The sequence below is a fragment of the Gymnoscopelus microlampas genome (genome assembly GCF_963454915.1).
Source record: "Gymnoscopelus microlampas genome assembly, chromosome: 10".
NCBI lineage: Eukaryota > Metazoa > Chordata > Actinopteri > Myctophiformes > Myctophidae > Gymnoscopelus > Gymnoscopelus microlampas.
Genome location: NC_139947.1, coordinates 5925706 through 5949679, shown reverse-complemented (window position 1 = coordinate 5949679; position 23974 = coordinate 5925706). Strand labels below are relative to the sequence as shown.

At 43.0% G+C, this 23974-nt stretch overlaps 1 protein-coding gene across 1 annotated transcript in view; it reads left to right on the top strand.

The window, feature by feature from the left end:
- map3k12 (mitogen-activated protein kinase kinase kinase 12) overlaps positions 1-17362 on the top strand; it is a gene marked incomplete at both ends in the record, with an annotated part of 33479 nt that extends 16117 nt beyond the window's left edge. Inside the window, 9 exons of the mRNA XM_084069939.1 lie at positions 7986-8094; positions 8425-8534; positions 10013-10129; positions 10796-10930; positions 11386-11709; positions 13127-13550; positions 14269-14336; positions 15458-15743; positions 17174-17362. Of these exons, the coding sequence (XP_083926065.1) occupies positions 7986-8094; positions 8425-8534; positions 10013-10129; positions 10796-10930; positions 11386-11709; positions 13127-13550; positions 14269-14336; positions 15458-15743; positions 17174-17362 (1762 nt within the window). The remainder of the gene's footprint in view (positions 1-7985; positions 8095-8424; positions 8535-10012; positions 10130-10795; positions 10931-11385; positions 11710-13126; positions 13551-14268; positions 14337-15457; positions 15744-17173) is intronic.
- Between the last annotated feature and the right edge of the window lie 6612 nt (positions 17363-23974).

Sequence of the window (23974 nt, the reverse complement as noted above, 5' to 3'; positions counted from 1 at the left end):
GTTTAGGCCAAGGTAGGTATAGTTTTTTGTTTGTTCTAGTGGGATCGTATTTAGGAAAAATTGATGGTTTTGGCGGCTGGATCTTTTTTGAAATATCATGATTTTAGTCTTAGTTAGGTTCACTGTCAGGGCCCATGTCTGTGAGAATTTGTGTAGGAGATCAAGTTGCTGCTGTAGTCCTTCCTTGGTTGGAGACAGCAGCAGCAGGTCATCTGCGAAAAGTAAGCATTTGATTTCTGTGTTTGCCAAGGGGATGCCTGGAGCTGTAGACTGTTCTAACGTTTTTGCTAACTCGTTGATATATATGTTGAAGAGTGTTGGACTCAGGCTGCATCCCTGTCTAACTCCTCGGCTTTGGGGGAAAAAGTCTGTGTGCTTTTCGCCTATTTTAACTGCGCATTTGTTGTTTGTGTACATTGATTTTATGATGTCATAGGTTTTCCCCCCATGCCACTTTCCAATAGTTTGTACATCAGACCCTCATGCCAAATTGAATCGAATGCTTTTTTGAAGTCGACAAAGCAGGAGAATAATTTGCTTTTGTTTTTGTTTATTTGGTTGTCAATTAGGGTGTTTAGAGTGTAAATGTGGTCTGTTGTGCGATATTTTGGTAGAAAGCCAATTTGTGATTTGCTCAGGACATTGCTTTCTGTGAGGAAGTTTAGGATTCTGTTGTTGAGGATCATGCAGAGGATCTTTCCGAGGTTGCTGTTTACACAGATCCCACGGTAGTTATTTGGGTCATATTTGTCTCCACTTTTGTGGAGTGGCGTTATCAGCCCTTGATTCCATGTGCTGGGGAAGATCCCAGAGCTCAGCACTATATTTAGGAGTTTTAGTATGGCCATTTGGAATTTGAGGTCGGTGAATTTTATCATTTCATTTAGAATACCGTCTGCCCCACAGGCCTTCTTGGTTTTAAGTGTTTTTATTTTGTCTTGTAGTTCTTTTAGGTTGATTTGGGAATCTAGTGGATTCTGGTAGTCTTTTACGGCTGACTCTAGGTTTTGTAGTTTATCTTTTATTTGTTTTTGCTCTTTGTTTTTCTCGATTGGGCCAAAGAGGCTAGAAAAATGATTCACCCATATATCTCCATTTTGGATGGGTAGTTCGTCCTGTTTTAGTTTATTAAGTCTGTTCCAGTTTTCCCAGAAGCTGTTTGTCTGTATGGAATCTTCGATATCTTGCAGTTGGTTTCTAACATGTTGATTTCTTTTTTCTCTTACTGTGTTTTTGTATTGTTTCAGTGTTTCTCCATATTGGAGACGTGTGTTGTGGTTGTCTGGATCTCTGTGTTTTTGGTTTGATAGTTTCCTTAATTTTTTCCTGAGATTATTGCAGTCATTATCGTACCATTTGTCATTTTCAACGTTTTTTCTGGCTTTCCTGTTTGATACTTTTAAGTTTGCTAGTGAGGCTGTTAGTTCAAATATATGATTGAGGCCTTCTACTGCCCTGTTTACACTTTCACTTTCACTTTTTTTCACTGTGTGAAAAAATGGGTCACAAAATTGTGGGATAAAAATGTCAGTAAAAAAAAAAAAGATGCTCTAAGTGATTTTTGACATAGTCCGTTACTTTAATAATAGCTCTGATTTATATAACACTTTTCTAAGTACCAAAGTCGCTTTACATAAAGAAAAGGAAGGAACCAACTTTATTAAGAAAAAACAAAAACAATACAACGATGTGTGCTAGATTAAAATCAATAAAATGTTAAGCATGGGTTGGAGAGGCATAGCTTAGCTATTTTACATAATTTCCCTCCATACCAGCAGTCATCAGCCACTGGAGTAGTGTGGTGGTGTTTACCTGCAGAAACACACTGCCCTCTCGCTGTATTTTGATGTTTTCACTGTTTGTTTTGGTAGACGTGATGTTTTTAGTTCAACCAGGTCGCGGGAAGGTGCCGCTGTGGTCGCACAGTGGCAACCAAAAAATATGATTTTTTATTTATTTATCAAGAAACAGTAAAAAAAAAAATCAGAATCAGTCTTATTTGAAAGGTGTTTTCAGTGAAGCGCATATCTCCGCCAGGCCGCGTGGAACTGGCTCACCCTTGAAGGTTCTAAAAATGTGTTCACAATTAGCCAGATCAGTTTTTTAGCTACCATGCTTCACATGTTTGGAACATCTTTCAGAATCAATATACTAGGTTGTCCACGTTAATCCCCCCCAGGTCAGTTCTGTGGATTAATTGCAGAATCTATTGATTTGAACATCATTGCATCGTCATGTAATGTTGCTATATTTTAACTGTTTTAATTTGATACAGCAATCTATTTTGTTATTTTTCTGTCGTCATTGCTTTTATTTGTAGCTCAGCACCAATGAAAAGGAGGGTTCATCCTCAATGTGTTTTCTGAGGTTTTAAATAATTGATGATGATGTTGATGATTGAGGATCAGATGTACTCTGATCTGATCCTATAGCCTGGAGAGACAGTGATCTGATCCTATATTCTGGAGAGACAGTGGACCCGAGGTTAACTTTGACTGCCAGAGTGATAGTGTAATAGTGTCACCCTACTGCCAGAGAAAAAGAGTGATTTACCGTACCTTTGAAAAATCATGGAATATTCTCCGTGGCCTCCGTTCTCACGGTGATCGGCTGGTTACACGCACAGGGTTCCTGTAGTATTGGGGGGAAATAATTATCCGTTGCACACCTGTGGCCATTTCAATCAGGCTGGTTTTTAGTAATAAAGCAAGAGGGGGAGATATGGCCGTTTCCCCGCAGGAAATAAACAGGAAGCAAACAGCTTTTATTTTGTAAAATGACGTACTTTCTCTCATTCGCTTGCTGTGAAGGGACCATCCATAGGCTAGGAAAACAGATACATTTTTTGTCTTTTCTTTTCTTTTAGTGGGTCATTATTTTTTCTCTTCCTGTTTGTAGTCATGGCTGCCAGTTCCCACCTGATGTTGTGTGGGAGTCCCGACTGCTCCAGACCATACTGAATAACCGCTAGCTTGCATATCGTCTTCAGGCTAGGACTTAAGTCCACGATGAACAGGTCATCTTCAAAGAGGATGATACGATCTCCCACCATGCAACAGGACATACAAGTCAGCCCATAGAGGCGTTTCCCCTTGAGCTCAACCTTCTTCCAGGAGAATGTCTCTGGATTGAATTTCCACAGAAGGTCATTGGTCTTGTTGGAATCAAAGTTGAAACCACCAATTATGTACAGCTCTCCGTTGTAGGCAAAGGCAGAATGACCCGTGCGTCCATCTGGACAAAGCTGTGTAGAAGGTGTGCTCAGCCAGCAGTTGGTCTCTGTGTCAAACACTAGTGTTCGACTTTTATCCCACCAGTTCCCTCGGCCCCCAAATATAAATATCTTTGTCCCGATGATGGTGGCAGAGTGATCTTCTGAAACAGGTGGCGGAGTGCCTGTGGTGTTAATTAGTGACCACACCATTGTGGTGGTGTCCAATTTGTATATGGCATTAGTGTATCCAGTCAGCTGGGTCCATCCACCATAAATATACATGACCTTCCCCAAGACACAGGCTGAGTGGCTCCTCCTCTCCCCTGGAACATCGCCAGAAATGTTGGGCTTGGACCATTTGTGGGTGTCGACATCAAATGCATAAAGCGTGTCGCAGTTGCGACCCTCCATGGTAACGTGGCAGACTGACTTATCGCCAACCCCCCCCCAGATGTAGACGGTATCGTCTATCAGCACAGCTGTGTGGCACGTGCGGTTGAAAGGAACCTCAAGGGGACGTTTTCCTCTTCCAGCTGTCACAAGAGGCAGCTTCCTCCAGCGCAGAGACACGGTGTGGAAGACGTGCACTTCAATCTGATCCCTTTCGTTAGTGCTAAAGCTAAGTCCCCCGAAGGAGTACACCTCGTTCCCCACCGGCACAGAAGTAGAATAAAGTCTCCTTGGCCCTCCTTCCAGGTGCAGAGTACAGCGGAACATGTCTGGACAGCAGAGGAACACCACTCTGTAAATAATGCAGTCGTATTACACACGCTATACTTATATTTGGTAGAGTGCTGCAAATGTCACGCAAAGAACTCCATATTTGGTTAAGACTGTCATAGACAGGTTGGGATTGGGCGTCTTGTTGCTATAGTAACAACACAAACTATGAATGCGAAACGTCTTTCAGCAAAATTGTCTGCCGATAGTTTTTTTTTTTTTTAAGATATTTTTTTGGGGGCTTTTATGCTTTTATTTGGACAGGACAGTAGGCTGACAGGAAATGGGGAGAGAGATGGGGGGAGACATAAAGCAAAGGTCGTCGGGATCGGGAGTCGAACCCGCGACCCGCTGTCAAGCTGGATTACCAGCATATGTGGTATGCGCCTGGACCGCTAGGCCAGCGGACGCCCCTGCCGATAGTTTTTCATGGACACTTTGTTACATATCGACCAGAAAGCTGCCCCGACAGATTCAAGATCCTCCTCAGACAGTGCTGGTGAGTGACCACCCACAGAAGGCAGGGGTCTGACTTTAAAGATGCTCTAATGGAGAAAAGAAATGGAGGGGAAAGGAACTGGTTGGAATAACGTGTTCCTTCCACGTGCTACGTCCTACCGAGGAAACTCCCCCTGTCAGGTGATAAGAAGCGGTCTGCACACTCCTCATGCATTGCAGGAAGCATGAGCTCAGTGCTGGGCTCCCCCAGGCTGGCAGAGGGAGAGTAACGCCCAGGATTACAGTTTAGGCAATTGGCACTGGGTGGAAAAAGGGCTTACAAGATTGTAAAAAAAAAATCACACCCTGTGTGAAGGTAGCGGCGCCTTTGATACATTTTGTCATCGATATGTGTTTATAATGTGTTTATAGCCATGTGTCACGTGAAGCTTGACCAATCACTTTGTTGACGCACCTGACCAATCAGAACGTTGACGTACGCATACGGACAAAGTCAGGTATAGAGCAGGATCCGCTCGCGCCGCTAAAAATGAAGAAAACAAAGATGCTTACGTGTTTTTTGACATAGTCCGTTACTTTAATAATAGCTCAGATTTATATAGCGCTTTTCTATGCACCCAAAGTCGCATTACATAAAGAAAAGGAAGGAACCAACTTTATTAAGAAAAAACTAAAACAATAGATGTGCTAGATTAAAATCAATAAAATGTTAAGCATGGGTTGGAGAGGCATCTTAGCTAGACCTCAGCTGGGAAGGCTATCCTGAAGAGATGGGTTTTGCGTGTGGTTTTGAAGGAGTGGAGGCAGGGGGCCTTTTTGATACGAGAGGTTCCGATATGTGGCCCACACACCTACGTTACACCGCCGATCTGACCAATATGTCTGAGTGTCTCCAACACATATTGCCAGAGTACCTGTGTGTACCCGGGTGTCTGTGTCCCTTTTTATATGTTTTATGTCTGTCTACCTGTGTCCCTTTTATGCCCATATATAGAGATATCTGTATCTGTCAGTCCTTGTCCCCTTTTATTGTCCATATATGAAGATTCCTGTTATCATCAGTATATGCCCATATATTGGAATGCCCATATATGGGCATATTGGTTGAATAGGCGGTTCTGGACAACTGGATAACCAAACTACTCAACGGCGGGCTCCGCCCTCCCTCCAGTCCTTGCCACTGGGACGCACCAAGTTTGATGTCATCAGTTTATGCCCATATGTGAGCATGCCCTATTTTGTGCCCATTTATTGAACTGACTTGAGCTGATTTGTTTGCGGCTGATGCCATGACGACACATTGAGGTTATACAACGCACTCCATATTTGGGCATAGCTGCATTGGGAACTCCTGATATGGTTAAGGCTGAGTCAGAGTGACGACAGAGGTCTGTCCGCCCGCCGGCCTCCCGTCAGCCAATTTTAATATAGGATGGTTGGGGGGTGTACTCCAGAGGGAGGAGGCAACAACAGAGATACTATCCTCCCAGGTACACGGTACTTGGCCTTGGGGACCTCCAGGAGGTTGCCTTCAAAGGACCTGAGGGAACGGGAAGGGACATAATGTTGGAGAAGATCACAGAGGTAGGGGGAGCCAGATTATTGAGTGCCTTGTAGGAGGTAAGCAGGATTTTTGTAGAGGATGCTTTGCCAGAGAACCAGTGTAGGTTGTGGAGGACGGGAGTAATTATGGTCTCTGGAGTGGGTACTGGTGAGCAGGCGTATTGGAGTTTGGTGAGGACTTTGGAGGTGGTGCCGTTGAGGATTCTCTTGCAGTAATCAAGCAATGTAATGAATGCATGCCATGTGTTTACATAACAAAACAATTTATACTTATTTTCTTTTATGTAAACACAGGACAAAGCTACATACTATGCCTTTAAAATAAGTGTTAAATACCTCTCCCTAAATTCCCATTGTAATTATTGCTATAGAGTGTTCTATAACAGGGGTCAGAATCAGAATCAGTCTTATTTAAAAGGTGTGTTCAGTGAAGCGCATATCTCCGCCAGGCCGCGTGGAACTGGCTCACCCTTGAAGATTCCAAAGATGTGTTCACAATTAGCCAGATCAGTTTTTAGCTACCATGCTTCACATGTTTGGAACATCCTTCAGAATCAATATACTAGGTTGTCCACGTTAAGCAAGCTTCTTGGATCTGGTAGCGTCAGGTTAACGTTAATCCCCCCCAGGTCAGTTCTGTGGATTAATTGCAGAATCTTGAACTGTCATTGCATTGTCAGGTAATGTTGCTATATTTTAACTGTTTTAATTTGATACAGCAATCTGTTTTGTTCTTTTTCTGTCATCATTGCTATTTGTAGCTTTTAACGTCCAAAAATAGCACAAAAACTGAAAACTGTATAGATATATCTATATAAATCGACATGAATATACACATGCAATAGTAGCACAGATGTATTTGTATAATATGTAGATATTATATAATATAAAGCTATACTTAGGGGAAGTCCAAGAGAGTAGTCAGAGTCCAAGCATGTGGTCGGTAGCCAAACAAACGATCCAGAGGAATGGTGGTGGCAAGCATGGAGTGGTAACTGCAGATCTGGAGTGTGACAAAAAACAAGAGATCAGGAGGATTGCAGAAAAACACAGAAAATAGCTCTACAGGGTACGGACAGCAACAATGTAGGCTTCAGCTACTTGCCAGGTAATTCTATGGGAAGATCTGGCAAGGGGCGGAGGCAAGGCAGGGTTCTTGAAGACTCTGGTGATGACGGGGGAAATGGAAACAGGTGTGCAGTGCCACACCCAGTCAGCTTGCCACAGGGAGGAAAATGATGAGGTGAGCCTGAGTGTCTAGATGAGAACGGCGCACTGGATTGTGCACAGGAACTCCAGACGTGGAAGGTGGAAGTGAAGGGTTCGAAACCGTAACAATGACACATTGGCAGGGTGAGCACTGGCAGAATTTGACGAGTTAACGCGTCCATGGCAGTAAAAAAGTTGCACATAAAATGCACGTCATTTTATGTGCATAAAATGCACATAAAATGTTTGTCTTTTCTTTTCTTTTAGTGCATACATGCTTTTCTTTTCTTTTAGTGCGTACATGGGCAACTGGCGGCCCGGGGGGCATATGCGGCCCCCACCTTCACTTAATGCGGCCTGCAGGTTATTATCGGAATACTGATATATTATTCAATCCAATGTAGTTATTTAGTAACAAGCTCTTGTACTTTTCCTTGGTTAAATATACTATATTACAATTGGTTAATGGGCCGGCCGGCGGGCAGACCACCGACGAATCATATTGACTCAGACTGGAACAAAAGAAACTGGTCTTTCTTGGTGATAACTGAGGTGTTAATGGACCACTTGAGGTCATCAGGGATCTCCATATATGGGCATAAAAGGGACAAGAACAGACGTAGATACAGAGAGCAACGATATGCATGAACGAGGCTGCAGTAGATGGAAGGCTTTGGAACGGCTGCACAGGGAAACGTTTGTCCTTTATTAAATCTCCAGCTGTTAATGTTGGCCCATATAACTGACCATTATTGATTTGTACACATAGTGCACCGTGAATGCATAGCGTCCTTCTGAAAGCTCCCTGTTGTCTTTACAGGAACTGTAAGCCCAGGAGCAGGCCTTCGTTCAGGCAGATCCTCCTGCATCTGGACATCGCGTCAGCAGACGTACTCTCCACCCCGCAGGAGACCTACTTCAAGTCTCAGGTACGTACGGCCGTGTCACTGTGGCTTTACAGGAGACACTGGTCTGTGACCCCGGATGGTTGCATCGAATGTCATTATCGTTGCTGTTGGGCAGAAATCTCTTATCTATTATATTTTATATATTTTAACTTTTTGTGTTTTTTTGTAAATTAACGCCCTACGTGATCATACTAGGGCGTCGATCTGCTACTTTTGATGCTTTTGAATTCGAATCCTGAAAAGTAACAGTTTTGGACATGGTTTCCACCCGACAGAGACCATATGAAAACACAGACGCTAACAGCGGTGTTACTGTTGACAGCAGAACTTAACGTTAACGTTTTTCACCAGGCGGAGTGGCGGGAGGAGGTGAAGCAGCACTTTGAGAAGATTAAATCTGAAGGCACCTGTCTCCACCGGCTGGACGAGGAGCTGATCAATCGACGCAGAGAGGAGCTCAGGTCTGTGTTTCACTTATGGATCATTTTTCTCTATACAGGGTTTAAAGGGATAGTTCACCCCCCAAAAAATATGTTTTTTCTATAGATTCGTGACCAGCGGACCGGTAGGCAGCGGTTCCGGTAGGAGATACAAAGGAGACTCTTTGTGTCTCCTACCGGAACGGCTGCCGGTCATCAAATTATTGGCTTAGGAATGCGACAAAAACAAAAGGATATCCATGAATTCAAGTCTCCATGGGGTGACTAATCAATAGAAAAAAAGTCATTTTGGGGGTGAACTATCCCTTTAACGTGAGTTTTACAACGGCTAAGAGGCATTGCAGTTAGGCGCGATGCGGAGGGCTTCCGACCCTCTTAGCCGTTGTAAAGTCACAGTAAACCATGGCCTCTTGTGGATTTTTGCTTTTCTAAAACGGTGACCAAATAAGGCTGACAGGAAAATCGAGGACATATCGTAATTAAAACCGTTTTAATTACAATTTCACTACTAGAATAATTTAGTTGCGAACGCAGCGGAAGGAGGCGCGCCTCCGCGCAAGTGGAGCATACTATGAAAACGGGCTGTCTTTGTGTCTCTGTCTGTCTGTGTGCAGTATGTGTGCAGCCACACCCCCATGTGACTCACGCTCTCATTGGCTGCCCCCCTGTGACTCACGCTGTCATTGCCTGCATGCACTACAGTGTGGCTGAAATTCGCCTGTGCCCCTGCGTGACTAAATACACTCCTCTGAGAAAAATATAGCAGCGACAGTCAAAAAACACACATCTACAAGCATCTACACAAGTTCATCTATTGGGATATCTAACAATTCCATGTCATTTCTGCATATTTCAGGCCGGATGGCAAGTTGAAAACGCGGTAGTTTCAGAACAGTTTGCCCCAAAAAGAAAAACATGCCTGAAATCCGCCTGCCCCTCGGTGACTAATTACACTCTTCTGAGATAAATATAGCAGCTACAGTCAAAAATAACACATCTACAAGCATCTACACCAGTTCATCTATTGGGATATCTAATAATTCCATGTCATTTCTGCATATTTCAGCCCGGATGACAAGTTGAAAACGCTGTAGTTTCAGAACAGTTTCCCCCGTTCGCTTCCCGCGTTCGCGCGTCTTACTTGTAATAATAAAGTAGTCCCAGTGACTGCCTGCGCAAACCAGGAAGTTGCTGTGCAAATAAGGTACTGGGGCGTATCGAGCGACTTGTGTTGCCACCAGCATGAACACAGCACTTCTATTACATTAGGGATAATAATGCTTCAGCAGACACATGTAACTACACGGTGCGTCGTTCCCTGGTCTGTTTATCGGGGCCTTTTCACGTTGTCCCATATTCCAGTGTCCCTCATTTATCCACTGAATAGAAAAGAAGTGCCTCAAGTGCCTTTTCTTTTGTACTGAGAGTATTGAGAGTCCCTCATGCAGAGACAAGATGTCATTAGTAACCTTCTTTTTCCTCTCCTGCGTTCCTTTCAGGCACGCGTTGGACATCCGTGAGCACTATGAGCGCAAGCTGGAGAGGGCCAACAACCTGTACATGGAGCTGAACGCCGTCATGTTGCAGCTGGAGCTCAAAGAGAAAGAGCTGCAGAGGTAGGCTACCTACCCGTTCAAACCCCACATTCATTTGCCTAATAAAAATGTCATTCTATAAAAATACATTCTATTGCCTAATAAAAATTTCAATCAAATCAATCAAAACAACATCTATATGCTGTTTAAACCATAGACTGTAAATAATAAATGGACAAAGTGACACCCACAGACTCTACAGACCATAAATGAAGCCTATTTTTCAACGATTTCAAATCTGCCATATTTCTACATCCGATCTGAATATGCAAAAATAAACCAGAAATGAATGAATGCTATTGGTTGGGACCATTTATATGTTGGCTATTATATTACTAAATAGCAGATCTACAAGCTCACAGTGCATCACTTCGTTGCTTGTACATTAGAAACCTCTTATCTTCATATTTAGACTTTTCGTGTTTTTTCGTAAACTATTTCCCTAATTGATCAAACTACAGTGTCCCACAAAAGCATCACAAGTAGCAGATGCTCAAGCCCAAAACGCTTGTAGATCTGCTACTTTAGCAGTTTTTGAATTTGAACCCTGAAAAGTTACAGTTTTGTACATATGAGGTTTTCCACCTGACAGAGACGATCTCAAACTAGGGGTCTGTTAAATGGAGACAGGCTTGAGGATCACATAGAAACAGGACACCGGTCTCTTTTTTTGGTGTGTGGTTCCAGGAGAGAACAGTCTCTGGATAAGAAGTACCCCGGCCTGTTCAAACATCACACCTCCAGACAGAGCAGCTCCTCCAACAACATGGACAAGTTCATCAAGAAGAGGAACGTCCCCCAGAAACTGCCTTCGGGAAAGAGGTATGTATAACATTAAAGGGATAGTTCACCCAAATAATTACTATCTTTCTGTGGATTAGTCACCCCATGGAGACTTGAATTCATAGGAGACACAAAGGAAACTCTTTGTGTCTCCTACCGGAACTACATGATCACTATGACAAAACATACATTAACCACTACAGCCCTAAACGATTTGAAAATAGCAGATCTACAAGCTCACAATGTGTCGCATCGTGACGCATTGTGAGCTTGTAGATCGACTATTTCAATATATTACATTTTGAACTTGTGAAATGGGACATTCTGCACAATGAGTACTTTTACTTTTGGTACTTTAAGTATAATTTTGATGCCAATACTTTTGTACTTTTACTCAAGTAAATTTTGATTACCGGACTTTTACTTAACATTATAACAGTATTTCTGCATTGTGAGTACTCTTTCCACCTCTGTTCCTTACCTTTCTTCCCCAGGCCAGACATCCTCAAGTCAGAGGTGATCCTTCCCAAGATGGACCTGTCGGTGCTGCAGGTCACCGTGCCGTCCTCCTGCCCCAACAACAACAACCGGACCTCCACCTCGCCCAGCCGCTCCCGCAGGACCAAGACCCGCCACCGCAAGCCGGGCAAGGGCAGCAGCGGCGACCTGGCGGGCCTCAAGGCCACCCGCCTGCCCTCGCCCTCCTGCGCCCAGGTGGTCGACATCATCTCTGCCATCTCTGCCTCCGACCCGTCCAGCAAGCAGCTGCTGGACCCCAGCGCCGCCCTGCGGGGGTTAAGCCACGAGCAACAAGCCAGGTGTGTGTGTGTGAACCATAGACAGCAAAAAAGTATGGACAGCGTTATGCCCATGGTCCGTAAATTAAGCCTATTTTTCAGCTATTTCAAATCCGCCATCTTTATATATCCTATGGACTCGGAAATTAATGCTATTGGTTGGGACCAGAGCGGGGGTGGGGAATTAATGCTATTGGTTGTCTAGCTTGTCAATCAAATCACCACAAGGTATAGCCACGCCCCTCTGCAGCATACCCTACTTTATCATCAATTTTAAAGTAAATGGGACCATAATTTACCAAAACACATATCATGGTGATTGAAAGAAGACTTTAAACTAGAGACTGGAAGCATATAGTATTTATGACAATGTTTATTAAGGTAATAAAATCAAGTGTAAAGTTCAGCAAAAACCCATCCGCTTGAATGGAGCTTAATTGCTTCTGACACCAGCAGGGGTGAAACAGCGAGACTACAGGCCATTCATATGAACTGTCACTTCCTATATAGAGTCAATTTACAACTCAGAAGCTGGCCCCTTGGTGTGAACGTTACCACTGTCGGGCAGAAACCTTGTATCTCCATATTTGACCGTATTACCCCCCCCCCGCCCCCCGTAAATGAATGCAAATATTTTTTCGTTTCTTGAATCATTTTGAAAGTGAAAGTAATTAAATGTGTCAGTGTGTTTTATAAATATTGAACCAATGAAAAATATTTACAAGAGATTGAAGTTGTGACTAAATAATAATAACTACGTTGGATCCATTGGAACACAGCTTCTTTCTTTTTTTTACTATTTCCTGAAAAGTATTGGTTTTAGACATGCAAAAGTTTCCACCCAACGGCGATGATATATTATATAAATGAAAGCTATACAAAAATATTATAATTTATCATTCATTAATTACTATACATTATAATTAACTCATTCACTGCCAGAATAAATACATTAATAAATAAATCAATTTTCTTACCTTTTCAAGGAGTCACAGAATATTAATCTCCACGTATAATCGATCTCCTGATCGTTGCTAATCATAGGGGGGTTTCACTGTGCTTCTGCCACAAAAAAAATGTCATTGCGACCTCCCGTTCACTCGTTATAGGCCGTTAGCATGTCTCGTCAAAAATACATAGTAAAACACAGGAGGCGAGATACAGGCGATTTTCCAAAGACGTTAACCAGGAAGTGAATGGAGCAGTAAATCTTGGGATCACGTGATCTCCTGGTTCTGCGTGCATCTTGGGATTAAATGGTCACTCATGTGTTAGCGAAGAGCGCCATCTAGTGGAAACACCAAAAAACACATAAAGTCGTCCTTGGCAGTCTGGGCCTTTGGAAAAAAGTCTTCAAAATCGTCCTTGGCAGTGAACGAGTTAATCATAGTATTTTTTTTTATAATAATTTATCATTTAAATTTTCCACACCACACAGGCAGCTCTCCTCGTCCAGCCCGGATCTGATCTGCACCGCTCTGGAGGCCAAGGGAAAGGGAGAGCCCTCCTCCTGCTCCGTGGGAGGAGGTCTGGAGAGGGGCGGGAGCCTCAGCGCCTCGGCAGGCTTAGGAGGGGAGGGCGGGGCAGGGGCGGGCCTCCTGGACGACCTGACGGAGACCCCGCCCCGCAGCGACACGCCCAGCGAAGACGCCGCCTCCTTCCCCTTCTCCAGCAGCCCCGACTCGCCCTGCGGGAGGGGCGCGGCCGGGGGGCGCGGCTCCCTGGGCGGCGAGGACAAGGAGGAGGGGCTTGGGGCTGTCGCCGGCGTCCGACTGCCCCGCGGCTCGTCGGCGGGGGGGATCGGGGGTCAGCACCTCACGCCCTCGGCCATTCTGTACCGGGCAGCTATCTCACGCAAACAGGTACACATGATGGCCTCATCTGACCTCTTCACACTTTCCCTGTAAAGTAAAGTCTCATAGAGTACAGAAGTCCTGCGGGGTCGCGGAAGTAATTTCTCTATGGAGAATAACATTGTGTCATCTTAGAATCGTTTCATATAAGTATTGTGGTCAAAAAATAAACAAACTGTCTCTGTGATATTGTCGGGGAGGTGGCTCGGTATCGTTTATGATAGTGAGTCACTCATATTTGATACAGTCTGTTTCTGGCGAAAATTTTACAAATTCGGAGGTAACATTAGCGTTTTGTCACCGTCAGTTGATGCTTCATATCCATAAGAGTCAAACCGCAGGATCATTTGTTTATTTTTGAAACACAGTTCTTATTTGATGTGATATTAAACGTTTAAATGTCTATGGGAATTCAGAATGGGGGGAAAACAACGCGACCCAGGTAGGATGCGTAAATAACATCAGACTTCAGTGCTCTATCCATTGTCGTGCCCGATTTGCCAGGTGTGAAATGAGGCCAATTCGCACCTGGTACCATTTCACACCTGAAACGGGGTAATCGTGATAGCCCTATGTGAGGTTCAAGTAAGGACCTTCATTTCACAGTTATATTTCGTTTATCAGATGACAAGGTGTAAATTAAGGTGTCCAGAGCCACGGTTTCTACTGAACATGTTCAGCTTGTCTTCAGTTGTGTCGTTTGTTTTCCCTGTCGCCATGACTACAGAGGCGGGGCGTGTCTTCAGAAGAGGAGGAGGGCGAAGTGGACAGCGAAGTGGAGTTGCCACGGAGACGGTGAGTAAGGCTCGATTTATATGATCAACAGTGCTTATTATAAACCAGTGATCATACTGACAGGTCAATAAACAATAGTGATGGGACGTTCATGAACGATTCGTCCTAGACATGAAAAATGTTGCGTTCAGGCGTTCATGGAAGTCAGTACTAAGTGAGGACGGAGGGCGGGCTGTTCTTCCCACGACAGACTGTGGTAGACTTTTACACTAGGGCCCTATCTTTGCCAGTGCCTTACTCATTTGCACTACCCGCTACCTGTGAATTACACACAAGGGAGCTGGCACTGTCCCTAAACGGTATCTTACGGCCGCAGTACCTGCTATTCATTATGCCGACTCTGTTATTTGCGCCTGGAGGTGTGGCAGTGGGCGTTGTGCTTTCCCTAAAATCTTGCCCACACACGTATGGGAAAGCGCACAGCGGATTCTAAACCACCCGCTATGCCACATTCATTTAGTAGAGCGTGCCTGCTGCAATGGACATGTCGGGAGTCGGGCCGGGCGCACAGCGGCACATCATTCAGAGGCTCCCTCTCTCCTAATTCTTAACGAATCTCTGTGATTCTAATTTTCCTATAATCAGCCGAAATGAGCGTCAATTCCTTGTGTCAATCGTGTTTATATAAGATGATAGTTTATTCAAAGAAGACAATTTGTGCTGCGTGCAATGCCATGCTCTCCAAATTACACGCTTCAGTTTTATTCATTAATTGCACAGGAAATAATGAACGGATTATGATGATATAACATTCTCTATAATCAGTAACATGTAGGTGATACTTGTGTCTATAAATTATGGTTTAATTGAAAGGCAATCAAAGGCTAGAGCGTATGAAGCAAACTACTCAGCAGGCTACTTTTTAAAATGAACTTGACATTATTTATTGTAGTTATTTATTACTTCTACATTATTATTACAAAGAAGAACGTACAATGAGCGTGAACGACAGTGCTGTGTTTGTGCAGTCATGTCAGTGGGACCGGACGCACACATTACATGCTTTATTGCTTATAGTAGCCCATGCGCTCACGTAAACGTGAACTAAACGATTCGAACTCTGAAATGAACAGTAATTCCCACCACCAATAAACACATAACCAACGTGTTTTTTCTTTCAGACGTCCGACCAGCATCACCAAATGCCCGTCGGTGTCGACGTTCAGCTCGGAGAACCTGTCGGTGTCGGATGGCGAGGAGGGCCACACCACGGACCACTCCCACAGCGGCACGCCCGACGTGGTCAGCACCAACACGGACGACCGGCTGGACGACCGCAGCGATGACCTGCTGTCGCAGGGCTCCGAGATCCCGGCCGACAACACAGACCCCGCGTCGGAGAGGGACGGAGGCCCTGGACGAGCCCCCAAAACCCCTCCGCTGGACCTGGGACAGAATGCTAATGAGGTACACGGCTTCACTTGCTCATAAGCATAGACAGACAGACAGACAGATTTACAATTGACAGCATTTAGCAGACGCTCTTTATCCAGAGCGACTTGAGACAGTGTAGTGCCTCAGTAAATCACAGGTAAACCAAGAACCTAGCATCAGTCTAAACCAATGGCACTCAAGCTTTTTCATGTCAAAGAACCCCCAAATTGACACTTATTAGCCCGCGGACCACCATTTGAAAAGATATGCCAGGGACCCCCATAAGAGAAGATTTTTACGACTCTAGCAGTGATTCTCAACCATTTAAATTTCATGCACCCCGAATTTGACATGCATTAGGCTACGGACCCCCATCTAATGGCATTTCTATATCTGGGACCCCAATTATATTGTAAAATTAATGTTAATTTAACTCTGAGAGTGCACAAATGGAACCAAATGGACCCGTTGGGTCCATTTGTACACTCTCAGAGTTACAGACCCATAAGGGTCCATTTGGTTCCTAACTATCCATCATTTAGCTGGGGACCCCCTGTAACTCCCTCAAGGACCCCTGGGGGTCCCCGGACCCCACTTTGAGAACCGACGGTCTAAATAATATACTATCAAAATACTAATGTGTACATTGAAACTAAACTATAGGATGCCAGGCAAGCAAGTGCATCTGTCTAAATAACATGCTTCATGGAGAGGGATAGCAAAGAGAAAAACCAAACAGTAAAGAAACATGTAAAAGAGATATCTACATATAAACACATACAACCAGCTGTATGAGTCATATTCATACGGTGCAAAAAAAAAGAAGGGGAAAAAAGGTATCAATGCATTGGCAGTCCACACATGGCTGAACATTCACAGTTGAAACAAAACAAAAAAAAAAAAAACACATGGCAGGTCCACAGGGAAGGTACTGTAAACTCTGCATAGACGAACAGATTCACATGAAGGGAGGATAGGAAAAGAGTCTCTGTTTCAAGTGTTTCAAGTGTTCCAGTTGATGTCTTTCAGAATGGACCAGTTTATTGATGTCCTTCCTCTCAGTCATCAATGTTTATGTCCGGTGGGGTAGAATGGAATCATTTTATTGGCATCAGTAAATGGCAAACGGCAAAAAACAACAACAATGTTGATCAAATCACAACAAAAGCTGAAGCTTGTTTACATTGTGGTCCACTGCTCTGCCCTTCAAAGCCAGAGTGCAGTAACTACGTTTTTTGGACACGTCGACTTATTTGTGTATCCCAATGTCAAAGTAGCCTTTGTGATTTTGGAGGATAAACAACAGATACAATTAGTGTAAAAAAGAAAGTTAGTTACTGCACTTTGGCTTTGGTCAGATTGAATTAAATACATGCATTTCCTTTGGGGGAATGTAGACAGTCTGATATGTTTGATATCACAATTTACTGATTTAATCAAAAATCTTTCTCTCTCTCTCTCAGGGTCGGGGGTTGTGTGACGACTCGGACTGCGACAGTGCCGAGTTGGACCAGTCGGGCAGCGGGGAGCCCAGTCGCCCCCCCAGCGCGGGTGCATGGGTGCCCGGCCTGTCCCAGACGGGACCCTCCCCCCAGCCAGGCTCGGGGGGATCCCCCCCTCAACAGCAGAGCCCTCAGACAGGCCCTCTGTAGTACCACTGGAGGCTTTGCCGAGACCCTCCGACTACCTTACAGCCAAGACCCTCCGACTACCTTACAGCCAAGACCCTCCGACTACCTTACAGCCAAGACCCTCCAACTACCTTACAGCCAACAACCACCTTGCTGTTGTTGGAACAGCTCACACATACAGACAGTACAGTACAAGTACATTAGGGTACAGCAGTGGCTCTCAAACCTTTTTGTGCCAAGGACCCCCAAATTGATATATATATATATATATATATATATATATATATATATATATATATATATATATATATATATATATATATATATTTGGCTGCGGCCCCCCATCTAAAAAAAAAAAAATGTGCCAGAGGGACCTCCAGAAGCAAAGATTTTAGTTAAAATAAATAAATAATAATATATATATATATATATATGCATATATAAAACAAAATATATGTATATAAAGAATACAAATATATATATTCAAAGATTTGCACAAATTGTCACAATTTAAAAGATCTACAAGCTCACAAAGTGATATCTTGTATATCTGCTATTTTTGAATAGCCAAAGTATTAAAAATATGGTTAAAGTGGTCAAATGATTGTGACGCTATTATTAACTAATTTTGCTGGGGACCCCCTTGTACCCCCACCACCAAGGACCCCTCGGGGTTCCCAGACACCACTTTGAGAACCAATGCAGTGCAGTACAAGTACAGTACTTTCCACACAGGAAAATAAAGGTGCCAACCGGAACCGAAACTGTCTCTTCAGAGTGATATGCCATAGAAGAACTTTAAAGGTTCTTTAAAGCAGTGGCTCTCAACCTTTTTGGCTGGCGACCCCCCAAAAAGCTCGGCCATGGTATCGCGACTCCCCTCCTTCACGACTCACCGATCTAACAAACACACACGCACCGAACAAACGCGCATGTGCACACATACCGACTTAGCCATGGTTCACATGACGCTCGTCTGTCACAACCGTCATGGCGCAACTTGTTCCTGGCTTTGGTACTTTCTCCACTTACAACCCGTACATCTACATAAACGTTCATATTTCAAATATAAAGTTCTTACCCCACAGCCATGGATGTAACAAGTTGAAACGGGCGGGTCTAAGTACCCGTATCTTCTGTATTGTTCAATAAAAAGCATTTTAATCTGATTGGCGGTCATTTTCTCATAGAGTTATAAGGTATCAGAGTTCAATACACCTCTTAACCGATAGGGTTGCGTAGTTGAAAGCATATGAAGGATTTTTTTAGAAAATGGCCACTGATCGGATTAAAATGCTTTTTATTGAACAATACGGAAGATATGGGCGACCCCTGCAAATGATTTGGCGACCCCTCGGGGGTCGCAAACCCCCAAGTTGAGAACCACTGCTTTAAAGAACCTTGACCTCTTTAACCCTATAATATCTATATCTATCCTCTTCCGTCACAGTGGTCACCTATTAATGACAACATGCCCAAAATGGGACCAGGATTTAAGTGGTTAAAAGGTGCCATCAAATGGTTCCTTTAAGGAACCATGTCTGGTACCTCACAGGACACAAAAAAAGGTTCTCTAGAACCATATGAGGAACATGAAGAATTCATGAAATTAAACGGTTCTTTAGTTTAGCCTTTTTAAAGAACCATTTAAGAGCCATTATTTTTCTGTGTGCACCGTTCAGATTTATGACGAGTTGACTTGTGTCTCATGGGTTTGTCATATAGCGCTCCGCAGGGTTCCATTTGTAAAAAGAACTATAAAAAAAAAATTGAAGGGGTCTTTTCTTAAACCCTGTATACTCTGTCGTATAGCAAAGTAGCAGATCTAGATTTGCGTCTGTGTGTGTGCGTGGGGGGGGGGGGGGGGGACTGTTTGACGTAAGCAGGGATAAAATATATCCAGACGCGTGATAGTGAAATGCAGCGCACCTCAGCCAAGACCCGGCCTGCCGCCTTGCGATTGGCTGAATGCAAAAACGAGAAAACATGGACTCCGCCCCAGCACTCTTTTTCCGGCAACCGCAGACTATTTCTTTTGGCCAATAAAGTATAGTTTTGGACCACGACGGAGGCGCTCAGTCTCAAGCGAACTTGAGCCACCAGAGGCACCACCGAGCGAGCTAAAGCGAGCAAGTTGCCGTGCCGAACGTTGCAAAGTTCGCTTGAGCATACTTAGCGCCGTTCGAGTTACATACCGATAGGGATAGAATCCTAAATCATGTTTTGGGGTGAGCGTTTGCCCCAACTGCCACTCCAAGTGACAACTGGCCAATCACATCGCGTCTTTTCCGGGGTCTTGGCTGAGGTGCGCTGCATTTCACTATGACGCCCACCGGACCGAACAACTGAATGACGAGGAGGGGGGGGGGGGGATATCAAAAGCAGGGGCATGCCCACCCCCAGCAAATGGAACCCTGGGACGTCCCACATCAAGACAGCATCGAAGATTTGTCATGAGTTCACTTCTGATCTTTTTGGCAGCTTTGTGACATCATGGTAAGATGTCTATGGCTTACGTTCACACCGCCAAATCTGCATTTTTGGACCTACTGTATCTAGATTGAATCAGGACAAGTCAGTCCTTAAAAGACCGCATTGGAGCATTTGGGATTTGCCTGCGGTGTGGACAAAGCCTTTTTTAAGTTTCATAGAGTGTGTTTTAGGCCAACACTTATAACAGCTGGTTTATACCTCGTCACGCGATGGTGTCGAGCAACACTGTCATGCGACGAAGTATGAATTAGACTTTTACACTTTTACCTTTAGCCACTGCTCCAGTTTAGCAAAAAATTAAAAACAAAAAATCACCCACAGGTGCACACGCACACACACACACACACACACACACGCACGCACGCACGCACGCACGCACGCACGCACGCACACACACTTAACGTTTGTATTACTATACATGTGAGGACGATTTTATGAATGACATTTAAAAAACATTTTTAACCCTAATCCTGCCGAAAATAGCAGATCTACAAGATCTATGCGTTGTGAGCTTGTAAGAGACATTTGGTCATCTCAAGTATAGTAATTCACACACACACACACACACACACACACACACACACACACACACACACACACACACACACACACACACACACACACACACACACACACACACACTGTGGGAGAAAGCCTGACGTTCCAAACACTTAATCCGTTCAGATACTAATAAATAATAATGTAAATATTCATTACATACCAACATGAAGAAATATCAAAATTTATTTTATGTGTAAGATTTTAAAAAGATTAAGAACTAAATGGTATGCAGCCCTACGAACAAGTGCATGACTAAATACATGTTTATTATTTATGGTTGGGATGTGTCCGTTTTATATTTTGTGAGAAAGTTTACACTTTTTTAAATCCTGAAAGTATTACTTCACTAGTTTTTTGTTTGTTTTTTGTTAATAAATATTGATGTTGACACTCAGAAAGAAAAAAAACATGAATGATGTCAAAATGTAATTAACAGCTCACGCAAACATCAAACATGATGCTTAAAAGGCACATGAAACCCTAGAGGCTCCTTTTGTTTTCCGGTTCAGGTAAAAAAAAAGAAAAAACTACTGCAGATTAAAAACATGGCAGTCTAGTCAGCAACACAGCTGCAGCTAATTGAAGGTAGGGTAAGTGATAGTTTTGTTAAAATACTGTAAGTGTTAAATAGCTCTATATTGCGATAGTAATCATCGCTATAGAGTGTTTGTGCAGTAACAGGAGTCTCCAGCTCTTTAATAAACAGAAAATGCATTTTCAGGTGGGGATACTCTAGGTCAGCTATGGTGGTGCCATGCCATTAGTCCCATGGTCTATTGATCTGAAGTACCATTGGTCCAGGGCAAGGCACACATTCTAACTAACCCTCACCTAACATTTTTCAGACTATCAGGCTGTCGGCCAATGTTCTGCAAACTTTTTTGCAGAACAATGTTCGCCCCATCAGAACAGGGACATTAAGGGTGTAATGTGGTTTTAAACCTGAACTGGAAAACAAGCTTCAACATCAGCCAATGTTTTCTTACCCCTTTTCTCATTAGGTCATATTTATGTTGTAATCTTTTTTTTTTTAATGTTATCCTCCTTTCACTGGGGTTTGGATTGATTTAGCTTTAAAGCGCAGTAACACTTTGGTAGAGGTTTGGATTGTATATTTACCGCACCTCGCCTTGAGGTAAACATATTGACGAGATATCTTACAGTGTTGCTCCGTTGATTAGAAATTGATATTCCAGTGAAAGAGCTCTCAAAGTCACTCTTTTAGCACATAAATTAATGCAAACAAAGCACTTTCTGCTAGTACTGTACATAATATCACTCAATCCAGTTGTGATGATGTTGCTTTGTTTGTGTTTGTTTATGTGCTAAAAGAGTGACTTACAATGTAGGCATTTATCAGACGCTCTCATCCAGAGCGACTTACAATAAGCAACGCAATCACGTACATAGTACCGAGAACTAAATTATCTACTATAAAAATTATAATCTGTACATTGAAACTATATAGGATACCAGGTAAACAAAGAAGCTACAGTAGCATCTGTTTAAATAACTAGCTATCTAAATTACATTTTAATTGTGGTCAAGAAGAAACAGGCCTAAGTAACAAAAAACATAAGAGACCTGTTTCTTTGAGATTTGTTTCAACTGTAAGTCAATGTGGAGACTAGTTTGGATCATCGATTTCTAATCAACGGAGCAAAATATCTCGCCAATATTTGGAGTTTGACACATTGTGGCAAGGCCTAGGTGTCTATACATTGGAAATCTCATAATACCACTATTCAAGTGTCACTGTGCTTTAAAAAAAAAAGGCTGTCGAGGGTTTTCAAGAAGCCTATCGTAGAGGGGAAACGAGAGTCATTGCCCCGTTCATCCAAAGCAGAACTTCTGGAAGTGTTTTAGACATTTGGAATCAAAAAGCTTTATTTATGTTTTTGCAATGCTGGTACAAGTGTTTGTAGTGGTGCTGCATGTGATTCTGTTTTCTGATCCATTTCACAACAACGTTGACTCGCTCTAGCATTGTCAATGTAATGCTAACAACGTCTCCATCCCCTACACACTTCAGCCATTTCCAACGTTATCTTCATGATACTGTAACAGGCTCTATGCACAGCAGCCATATTGGAAAGAAATTGGGCCTCTTCCTTATTTCCTTCACAGGTGTTACCAATGATACTAATGAAGGCTCTGTTCCATTCATGGTCAAACAGTGTCAGGGTGCTGATGTTGTGCATGTTAAGTGGCTCATTGGAAACACCCTGCTACACCAGTCGTCCATGGGTACCATTATGGTTCCTTGAGGTGGTTCCAAATGCCCCCTTACAGGTGTGCAACACTGAGAGTGTGCAAATGGAACCTAATGAATCAGACAGGCTTCTTTAAAACCACTTCTTTTACAGGACAACTTCACTCAACGTCATACCTTATATTCATATAATTGGACCTCACTAATGTTCATTCATGGCTATAATAGGCTATAATAATATATTATACGTCTACTCACTCACTGTCTCAGAGGTGGGCAGTGACATCATCCAAGCCAATATAAACTACAACCTCTCTTCCTGGAAAGTCAGCATGGCTGAAATAGAAGCCATTGTAATTTCAAAAGAAAGAAAACAAAGTCTTAATTAAAATGACCAGACCTGGTCATACTTTGGTAGAGGTTATTTCTGAACTGTCCGCAAGCCACCTCAGACAGACCTCAGAGAAAGTACAAATAGAAATTGTGCCATCTTATACTGAGCACAGCAGTGAGGACCAATTACACGAAGCTAAGGTTGAAAATGGGTGAAGTGGTCCTTTAACCATCCTTTTCTCCTTTATGATTGCAGCAGAGGGAAACCAGATCAGAAATGAAACGCTGCTCTCTGGTGGTCAAAAGTAGAACAATAAGTATGGTTTGAATTATGTAAGTTTTGTTTTTATACAGCATTGCACATTGTATCTGTAACATAGGAATTATATCAAAATCAAAATATGAGCAACAATAAATACTGTATTGGTAAAAAAACGGCGTGTGAGTTTGATTAAAAACACAAATGTTGATGCATGAATGTTGTATTAAAGCTGAGACAGCCAGAATAGAGATGCATATCCCTCTCTCCAACTCACTTTGCAATGTTGCAACCTTTCCAAGTGTTAAAGGACAACTTTGTTTTTTACAACCAAGGTTTATGTTTTAGATTGTAATTAAAGTAAATAAAAGATGAGTGCTAAAACATTTTAATTTACTATACTTTCTATAGTTTTAGCAATTTTCACGACCTTTTTTTACAGTGGGCGGGGGCATCCTGTCCGGTGGCTAAATATGTCTTTTTTTACACAATAACCCGGTGTTTTCTTTATTGTTATTTACAGTAGCTCTTCTAGCCCACAATAACTGATATCTGGCCATCAAAGACCACAGGACCTTTTTTATTGTGTAAAAAAGGCATATTTAGCCACCGGACAGAATGCCCCGCCCACTGTAAAAAAGATCGTGAAAATTGCTAAATATATAGAAAACAGAAAATTAAAAAAAAATAACACTCATCTTTTATTTACTTTAATTACAAGCTAAAATATAAACCTTGGTTGTAAAAAAAAACAAAGTTGTCCTTTAAGTTTAAA